Raw genomic sequence first — 10203 nt, forward strand, 5'->3', positions numbered from 1 at the left:
AATGGATTTTCTGTGTTGTTTCTCAGAGTATTTTTAGCCGAGCAGTTTGAGTTCCTTCAGCCTCATCTCGATACTGTAATGCCTCCAGCCAAGAAACCTTTTCTTCAGCAATTCTACTCTCAGGTCAGGATGATGCACGAAATCCCCAGTTTTAGTTCCAAAGCTTAGGAATCATTCATTTTCCTCTACATCCTGATAATATCTTGTGCAATTTGTTCATGGCATCATTTAGATTAAAACAAACACATTATCTTTTACCCTGTTCTAGACGGTATCGACAGCCAGTGAGTTGCGTAAACCTATTTACTGGATCGTAGCTGCTAAAGCAATTGATTATGAACAGATGCTACACCTTATGGCCAACGTGAAATGGGATGTGAAGGAAATCATGTCCCAGCACAATATTTATGTAGATTCACTTTTAAAGGTAAATATTTCCCCCCCTGCAGTGTTTAAAGTAGTGTGGTTCTATGCAGTGTTAGTTGAAATCAATAGACTTAGTCTGGAGTAATTCTACATATGACTGTATTGAAAATTAGCTACATTTTTTTCTTCTCATCTGCTTGGTGCTGTATTGTTAGGCCTTAGAGGCAGAAAAAATATACCTGTTTGGTTTATCCATTACTACATCTAAAAGATTAGCAATAGTTTAACAGAATAATGAATGAGAACATCAAAGATAGTAGTTTGACTTGTGAGTGACAGGCTAGTCATGAATGTTGAAATCTGTTTTTCATACGAGTCCACTTCAAATTTTGAGTTGGACTTTCTATTGCACAATTACATTTTTAGAGTCTGGCACTCTTTGAAATCTGAAAAATGTATCATATGAAACACTGCACAAAGAAAAAGAGCCAAATGTAATTTGATAAATAGTCAACTTTGCCAGGACCCGGTCAGATTGACCTTAAGTAATAATGTAGTATAATTTCCTTCCTTTTATTTTCCATTTTATGATGTGTTTCTGTGGTCCTGTAAAAAGAACACCAGAGTTCCTAGACTAAGTTACAAATGTTAATTCTATAAGGTTTTTTATTTTTGCTAAATTTCCTGGACAAGTTGCACAGATGTGTGCATTACTTTTGTCAGTTTAATCTACTACTTTTTGGCCATGATCCCAGGCTGATGCTTCCTATTTTAATGCTTAACTGAACCTAAGTTCCTTGTGTTGAAATACACAAGCTGTAGCATAAGCAGTGTGTGTGTGTGCTCCAATGTGCATGCATGCACGCAGTTTGTGAACATCATAAAAACTTGGGATTAGCATATCCCACTGATAATTCAGTAATAATGTAGATTTATTAGGAGAGATGCAGTCAACATATTTGTAGCAGGTATAATTATATAAATATTTTGCTTTATGTACTTTATGCATAGTTATGCTTTTCCATTTACTAGGAAGGTGCATTATGTTGCACTGACCTAATATACATTTTATACATTCCTAGGAATTTGAACAGTTCAACAGGAGGCTGAATGAAGTATCAAGAAGAGTCCGTATTCCGTTGCCAGTGTCAAATATTCTTTGGGAGCACTGTATACGACTAGCCAATCGAACTCTTGTAGAAGGGTAGGGGCACCATTCTCTTTTTTTCAGAGGCAAAGCACACCTTATTGCACATGATTCATTCATGTTCTTTCTTTGCGTTATAAAATATAGATTATCTAACTAGTCAAATTATCATAGTTTGTTCTTCCCCTCAAGGTCAATGGTTCTGTCCACAACCTATAAAAATTACAATGTATATTTCGGTTGATTGTTCAGCATCTGATACATGGGGGTGAGGGAGAGAATCCTCGAATTGAGCCTCAACATATAACTATTGCATGTATATGAGGATTTTGCCTTATTAGTGAAAGCTCTTCCCTTGTAATTTTGCTGTGGAGGAACAGCTGCAACAGCACTTCAGGCTGCTTCATGTATCAGCACACATCTTTTTATCCACAAGGCAGTATTTAGTAGGATTTTAGGATGTTTAGATACATTCCAGCTTCATTTCCTTGATGCCCATTCAAAGCTAGACCGTGCCTGTTCCAAACTGATTGCAGTCAGTGTAGATGACATGAGAGATAAGGATTGCCCTTTAACAAAACAGAGCCTTCAAAACAGCTCTTTAGAGGGAAGGGATTGCAGCACTAGGGAAAGCAGCGGTCATGGGCCTCCCTCTCCATGTCTGGTTTGATCTGTCGAGTAGAATATATACAAGCGCCCACCTTTCCCCCACCCCCGTTATGGTCAGTTCAGTAGACCTGGCTTTGTAAATATCTCACAAATAATAAATGGAGATTTCTCTAACACCATTTAACTTCTCCCTACACACTAGAGTAAATTGTGGAATTGATTGGATTATCAAGGCAATTGCCAAAGAAAGCTCGAGCATGTGACTTTCTGTTGCTTATCCGCTAATATTTTGCTTATCTGTTAGTTATGCTAATGTCAAGAAGTGCAGCAACGAGGGCCGTGCCTTGATGCAGCTGGACTTTCAGCAATTTTTAATGAAACTGGAAAAGCTCACGGATATCAGGCCAATTCCAGATAAGGAATTTGTTGAGACCTACATCAAAGCATATTATCTGACTGAAAATGACATGGAACGCTGGATCAAAGAGCACAGGGTAAGAACTGATCTTTGGCTTCTCAAACTGGATAGGAGTGCAGAGAAGGGAAGAAGATGCTGAAAATACAGCCCACTAATTTAACACTCCCCCCCCCACACACATTTACTTAAATTGTCACGAAGGTGGAAGCCATTTCCCATTCTGAGTGTGATTGAACCTATAATTTCAAGAGATACAATAATTTCCAGTCTAAAATATCTATTGTACTGACACTGTGATATTGGGTTCTCAGGCAGCAGGGAGGAGTAGTCATTGCAGGAAATAACTTATTGAAATTTTATTCATTTACTGCATTTTAGTGCTTTTTTTTTCCTCTTGAAGGGACCCAAAGAAGATCAGTGGTAACAAAAGTTACCAATGTAGTTTACCAATTCAAAGGAATAATATAGTTTAACACATCACAGGCTGGTCCTAATTGATGACCCAAGCTCCAGGCTGTGAACCACAAACCTAGCACTAGTAGCCAAGAACCCTTTGGCTCCTGCTCTTCAGCTTGAACTTTTTGGCCCCAGTTTAATACCTGCAAGGAGAGGCAAATAATCTTTGCTGAAATGGAACTCAGCTACTACTAGCTTGCTGCCAGCAAGATCTGCCTCACTTACCCCCAATATGTGTTCGGTGTAAAACCCTTTTCTCATAGCGCTTTACAGTGGTAGAGTTGCTTGTTTAGTCTCCCAGAATAGCACATGCTGCTAAATAAGGTGTTTATGTCTGAAATGCATTGGTTTCGTTACCATAAACTCCAGGGGTTTATGGTGCTGCTTTTGAATTAGGGAACAGCAAGAACCCGCCTGCTGCTGTTTCTATCTGTGATGCTAGGGAAAAGGCCTTTTAGGAACCATTCAATGTTTTTTTTAGTTGTTTTGTCACAAATAGAGGATCTTCAGTTATGTTATTAAACAATATTCAGATTTTTGACATTGCTGATACAAATTAACAGTAAAAAGTTAGGGCGAAAATGTATTTATCTGTAAGAAACTAACTCCGTAGTATTCTGTTACAGTAATTTCCTGTAATGGGTCACACAGCCCTATTACAGTTTTAATATGAAAACATACAAAACCAATAAGTAAACTAATTTGCCTTGGTAAGCCACAATAAAATCCCTTCAAATTTCTTAATAAAAAGGCATTTCATATACCGTCTTCCACATGGCTAAATTTAACTTTTTAGGTCTCTTTTGAAAGTACATATCTTGAGGCTGGGGCCACAGCCAGTAAGGCCCTGCTTTCCTTATATCAAACCATCTTCCTGTTCAGGGTGGACTTTCAGCGGAGTCTTTCCTGTTGAACTTAGCCCACATAAGTGCTTGAACCCATTTGATCAAAAGGTGCTTTTAAAGTAATGTGAAGAAAAACAAAAGGAAAACTTTCCCGTAATCACGGCTTCTTGCCATATAGGCAAACTTGGAGGCTGATCGTTCTGTGTTCCTTTGATCATGCAATAGAACTGTTGTCAATTAGCAGTGAGCTGATGAAACATTCTGGGTGGCAATAGTTTGGAGAGCAATACCATATGCTGCATCTGGAAGCCCTGGAAACAAAATGAATCGGATGTGCCAGGGCTGTGTTTAGTTTTTCTCACTTGATGAGACATCTGAGGAAGAAAGTGCACAGACACTAGAGGGTCACCAGCTAATCATCTGACATACACACAAAACAAATCTAATTTAAGCTGCAAATTGTACTCCCTATGTTTGCCAGTTTTTGAAAAAGAAATTGGAATATTAAAGAAGTCTTCAAAAACAGACAATAAATATACATCACACCATCTATAAATCAGCTAAGACCCTGTGCCAGAACCTAAATACCAATGTGTGTGTGTGGTTGTTTTGGTATGTATTCCATACATGCCTGTTGCATTTCGTAAACAATAGAAGTTAAAGGCATAGTTAGGGCCATCGTGGGCTTGTTGGAGCTATGGATGGTTGCAATTTATAAACTTCCAAAATGACACACTGAATTTGTAATTCTGGATCACCCTATGTTTCTCTCTAGCTAGGGTTTTGCTTTTCTTGGATAGGAGTTTTCACATTTTCACCATTCTTCCTAGCAAAAAAGAAATGTTAAAAAGCTGTTAGTCTTTACCTCTGTTAATCATTCAGATGTTCTGGCAGTGTCTAACAGCAGAGCTCTGTTTGAATAGGCAGCTGTTTCCTGGCACACCTCGCTGGTTTTTTTTATAGCAGTTAACCATTTTCCCAACTTTTATGGGGGTTTTGCAATTAAAAATTTTATGTTTCTTTTGATCTGATATAATGTTGCTAATTTGTTCTCCAATTCTTTAGCTAAAGGAAAATCGGAAATATGAGCGGGAGTCCTAAAAACAGATTTGTTGAAACAGCATTTTTAAAGTGTCTGTTTTCACAGTTATTTTCAATCTTAGCCAGTGTTTCATATTTTTCCCCAAAGAATGGAAAATAAATTTTGATGTGCCTTAAGATATTTAAATTTTTGTAAAATGGTATTCTGTCCAGCACTTGACTGAGTAACTTACATTATAATCTTCCATACTTGTAGCAGAACACTCTCTTTTTAGTTTTGTGATTATAAATAGGAGCCACACGTGGCATTTAGTATTTCTTTAGGAAGTGACAGGTTCTGTGTATGGTGAAAAATGGATTTGGACCCTGTCTTTTTTCTAGACTCTTTGCTTGAATCTAAACTTATTTCTTTTCTTTTTTGGCCAGGAATATTCTACCAAGCAATTGAATAATCTGGTGAATGTTTGTCTGGGATCACACATCAATAAAAAAGCAAGACAAAAACTAGTTGCGGCCATTGATGACATAGATAGACCTAAGAGATAATCAGAGCAAAGTTTCCATTCTTGTGATTATTTTGGCCAGCTGTGAAAGGACTGCTAATGGACAATGTGAGAGTCCCTTTCCTGTTGGCTTTGGAAACACTCCAAAATCAGTGTGTGGTCTTCTCAAATACAATTTTTATAATGTCTCTTTCTCCCCCTGCTTCTTTTTTGTGGCCAAGAGGACACTATTGCACCATTTTGGTTGTATATTTGTCTTAATTATTATATGGCTAAATCAAAAATGTAGAAGGAAATATACTGAGTTAATATATTTAGTTGGTGGTTTTATGTTTTTAATTTTTGTGAAGGAACTACTGGTTAAGTAGACTTTCCTTCAGCATTGAGAACCCCTGTTACAAACCAATCTAAAGAAAGCTAGCCTGGTGCAGAGACCTCAGATTATGAACTGTGCATGTCCTTTAAGAGTCCGTACATCAACAAAACATTACTGTCATGTTTAAGCCTCACTGCCTTTTGGTGTATTTTTAAATGTAAGTTCATTTCCAAAATGAATTTTGTCTTGTTGAAAGAATCGATCACAAATTATGGAAAAGTTAATAAACAGTGTACACTAGCATGTAGTGTGTGTGTGTGCCATTCTTGGTTGTTTATGTACTCTCTGATTCATTTTTGCACTCCCATGTATGCGCTGCCTGTATGTGACATTAAAATGTTCACCATAAGTTGGTGGATCTCACTGTGTATCTGTGTAGTTCTAGCAGGATTCTGCTGCCCAGCTTTGAAACGCAGCTGGTTTTCCTTTACCAAAATCATGAAGTACACAAAACTAATGATTTCAGCTCCAGGAACAGGTACCCTTGGAAGATTACCCACAATTTCTGTAGCTGCTGCATCCCCTACAGAAGGCTCTCTTGACCAAGAGATCACAATAGGTAGAATGCAGCTGGAATGATAAGAATGTAGATAGTAAGGCAGAAATCCCCACTGGAGTCAGGGTGTTAGAGATAGCTTTAGAGGCAATGGCATTGCTTGGCTGTGCTGCATCCTTCCTTATAAAATCACTGTATGGGGCTGTATAATGTAGGCAGGGCCGGCCCTGCCACTAAACAAACTAGGTGGTTACTTAGGGTGCCAGCAGACTAGGGGCACCAAATTGGGCACTCCCCATGTGACTCGGTGAGGCAGCTACTCAGTGGCTGCCTCTCTGAGTCCCTCTGCACCTCTCAGGAGTCTCCTGAGAGGCACACACGGTGGGGGCTTTCTCCCTGCCTTTGCACCCCCCATTCTTTTCTGTGGGCTCATAGGATAGAATGAACTCCATTCTTTCCTATGGTCCATAGGATAGAATGGAGGGATTGGGCCGCTGCTGCTGCATGCCTCTAGAGAAGGGGATTTAAACTTTAAACCCCTTCTCTGGTGTGGCACTGCAGAAAGGCGTGCAAAGTTAGTTTTGCCTAGGGTGCAAAATGCTCTAGGGCTGGCTCTGAATGTAGACGAACTCAAGAACAATGCCCTGTCCTCTGAAGAACTGTAGCTGGTTTTGTCTTGGCTCTTCCTGTACTCTCCATAATTCAACAGAATAACTGAAAGAACAAAGAAGAAGAAAGGAGAAAATTGCTCACCCTCTTCAGTGAAATAGAGTGCAAAATCAAGCTATAATAGTAGTAGTGATTGATTCTCTCTATATGTAATACATGTACATGCATGTGCCCCATTACTAGGAGAAGGGGAGAAAGACAAAAAGGAAAATGCTTGCAATTTACCCAAGTCACCCACTAGTTAAAATACCAGTTGTCACCTAGCAAAAAGTGTTCCTTAACAGGAATAGAAAGGGTAGCGGCTACTAAACTCTGAGAAACCTAATGGTCAGTGTTTGAGGGGGAAAGAGTTTAGTTCCACTCTGATTTTAAGGGTTTTTTTTTTTACTTTCATCTTTTGCTTACAGTTCTTTAAGCTTAAATCTTGTATCTTAAGCTGTAGTATTGCAACTTGCTTTGATAAACCTAGTTTAATTTTTGTCAAGGTGGTGAAATATATGCTGCCTTGTGGGACAATGGTGGAATGGTAGCTTATGAATGGATTGAATTTCATTAAGATGCCCAAGTGGTATAGTGGTTAAGAGCGACGGACTCTAATCTGAAGAACTGGGAAGCATTCTGCCCTCCTCTACATGAAGCCAGCTGGGTGACCTTTCAGATCTCTCTCAGCCCCAAAAATGTCTAGCTCATGTATAACGCAAAAAGAACTAGAATTTCAGACTGCTAGACAATCTTACAATCTCCCAGCTATACCACACACAATGCCATACAATTATCATTATTATTAATTCTTAAGATGTCAGCTGTACAGGTTTTAGAGGAGAAACCAGATGAGAACTACATGAAAGCTGGTTCTAGGCTCTCCAGACAATGATTGGGATTTAAATACAAAAAATAACAGGTTTTTTAGCAGTTCTAGTCTAATAAATAGTTATCAACAGGGAATCAAATGGTTGCTTGTGATGCCGCCATTTTTAGGAAGTTCCTCTGTACATTTGACACGGTGTTTTATAGGTTGATCAGTAAATTATGTAAAACAAATGAGAACTTGCAAGAAACTTCCAGAGAGAAGGCATCTCCACCACATTTTCATCCTTCCCTTCTCTATATTCCCCCCTCTCTTTCTGCCCCCATACCTTATCTATCAATCTTCCCTCACCTTTCCCCCTGCTTTCTACCTTTACCCCTTCTTTGTCAGTATTCCTCTTCTCTCTCCCCCACCACCCCTTATCCGGCAATCATCTCTCACCCACCTCTTCTCAGATAATCTTCCCCCTTTATTCCTGCCACCTTTTCACAATTTCCATTCCACCCCTTCTTAAGCAATATCTCCTTCCCTTCCTCCATCCCCCCTCTTTTCTCTCCCCATTGTGGGAGATTCAGAAGTGGTCCTTTTAACATTTCCCCCCCTGCTTCTGATCAGTCAAACTTCAGCAATGCTGGAGGCAGGGTGGGTAGAAGGATTCCTCTCACACCGCCATTTCTTCAGCACTGCTTTCCCCCTGTCCTCTTCCCCTACCCAACTCCAGCAGCACTGTTTTAGAGGTTTTTAACACCCCTCTCCCCTTTTTAGCATAGGGTTAAATTTTTTCTGCAACCTTGAGAGAGTCCCCCAAGTTTGGAGAAAAAGCGTATCTTCTTGTCATGTAGGCTCAATCCACAGATATAAGGATTGCAGATGAATTCACACGTAGCTATTAGAATATATACTACCCATAATTAAATTCCAGGGGTTCTTTTTATAACAGTGGAGACTGAAGGCCAGATCATATGACTTGTCATGTTGTGGTGCCTAAAACATGCTTAGAATTACTGTACTAACTTGTTTTCTGCCTGGATGTGGATACTTGTGTTTTCAATACACTTCTGGACTTGCTTATCTAGAATGACATAATAATCTGCAAGAAATCCAGTCCTATCTGTGCTGCCACCTAGATAAGAGATGTCAAACTCATTTGTTATGAGGTCCAGATCTGACATAAATGGCACTTTGTTCTGGGCCATTTGTGCCCTAAAATGCAATGCCAGGTACCAGAAATACAAACTTTATGAGGATGCTGGCAAACCCAATTAGCAATATTATTTTTAGTCAAAAATACAAACAAAAGCAATTGATTCCTAGCAGTGAAAGGAAGTGATCTTCTTTGAGGTGTCTGTGCATTCTCACACTTGGGTACTGCGCCTTACCATAAAAGGGAGGGGTATATTACATTTCCACAGAAATTAGTTAACTTTTAGATGAGTCATCTTGCAAGTAAATATTTTAGTTTTTCAGCACACGCACAGACACTTCTTAGCCTTATCAGCTAGCATTGATATTTGCATCTTGCTCTATATTTTTTATGTTCCGCCATCCTACCTCTGAGGAGGTGCACCAGACTCCCCCTTCTACCATTCCATCCCCATCACCAACAACAATCATGTTAGGTGAACCAGGCTGAGTGAGCAGCCCTTCACTCCACTTGCTTCCAAGGCTAAGACTTCTTTCCCCTCAGAGTGGCATATACAAGACAGCCCAGTTGCCTCCCAATCCATGCACCAGCCCTTATTCTCCTTTCTCCACCAACCCTGTCCTTTCGTTGACAAACTACCATGCCATATGCCCCTTCATGGTTGCCACTTGAAAAAAAAACATGAAGCTGGTTGGCATGGTGGTGGCAGCACCAGCTGCTTGGCTCTGTCTCCTCCGTGTAGTGGCTTTGCCAGTCCTCACTGAGCCACAGAGAAGGCAGAAGGGAAGAAACATCAGACCTCTTTCTCTGTCTTTGCTGCCATCCCCACCCACTATTTTACCTCAGTCTATTAGCCCATCATCTGGCCATTTTCTTTCTATTTCTTGACAGCTGTGACCACACACACCTCACCAACTGCACCAGTCCCCCTCCCACCTGAGCAGCCTGCTGTTTTTCCCTCCTAGTTGCTCGCAGACTGGATAAGAGATCTGGATGGGCCGGTTCCAACCATCAGGCTGTATATTTGACACCCCTGACCTACACAGTTTTGTGGGAAATGATTCTGAGCAGATTTTCAGCAGCTCCGTACACCCAAAGATCATGTTAAAAGCCTCCAAGTTCATAAATGTAGCAAGGATGATGGTAATCAAGATGTTAGTGGAAATGTTGCCCTTGGCTTCAGTAGGCCCAAAATGTTGTTCTAGAATCCAATGGGAAAGTGACTAATACAGGAACGGTTCCTTCACTTTTTGGCACAGTTGTGCAGAAGCAGCACCAAGGAGATTCTTTTGTCAACATTTCACTCAGAACTGGAAACCAAAACA

General features: G+C 40.0%; 1 protein-coding gene across 2 annotated transcripts in view; it reads left to right on the top strand.

Moving 5' to 3' along the window:
* Positions 1-6004, top strand: part of VPS50 (VPS50 subunit of EARP/GARPII complex) — a 98613-nt gene extending 92609 nt beyond the window's left edge. For both annotated transcript variants that reach the window (XM_060248504.1, XM_060248506.1), the window contains 5 exons: positions 27-123; positions 269-427; positions 1449-1570; positions 2427-2616; positions 5309-6004. In XM_060248504.1, the coding sequence (XP_060104487.1) occupies positions 27-123; positions 269-427; positions 1449-1570; positions 2427-2616; positions 5309-5428 (688 nt within the window). In that variant the 3' untranslated portion in view covers positions 5429-6004. The remainder of the gene's footprint in view (positions 1-26; positions 124-268; positions 428-1448; positions 1571-2426; positions 2617-5308) is intronic.
* Positions 6005-10203: the final 4199 nt, after the last annotated feature.

This window comes from Heteronotia binoei, chromosome 10 (assembly GCF_032191835.1).
Source record: "Heteronotia binoei isolate CCM8104 ecotype False Entrance Well chromosome 10, APGP_CSIRO_Hbin_v1, whole genome shotgun sequence".
Classification (NCBI taxonomy): Eukaryota; Metazoa; Chordata; class Lepidosauria; order Squamata; family Gekkonidae; genus Heteronotia; species Heteronotia binoei.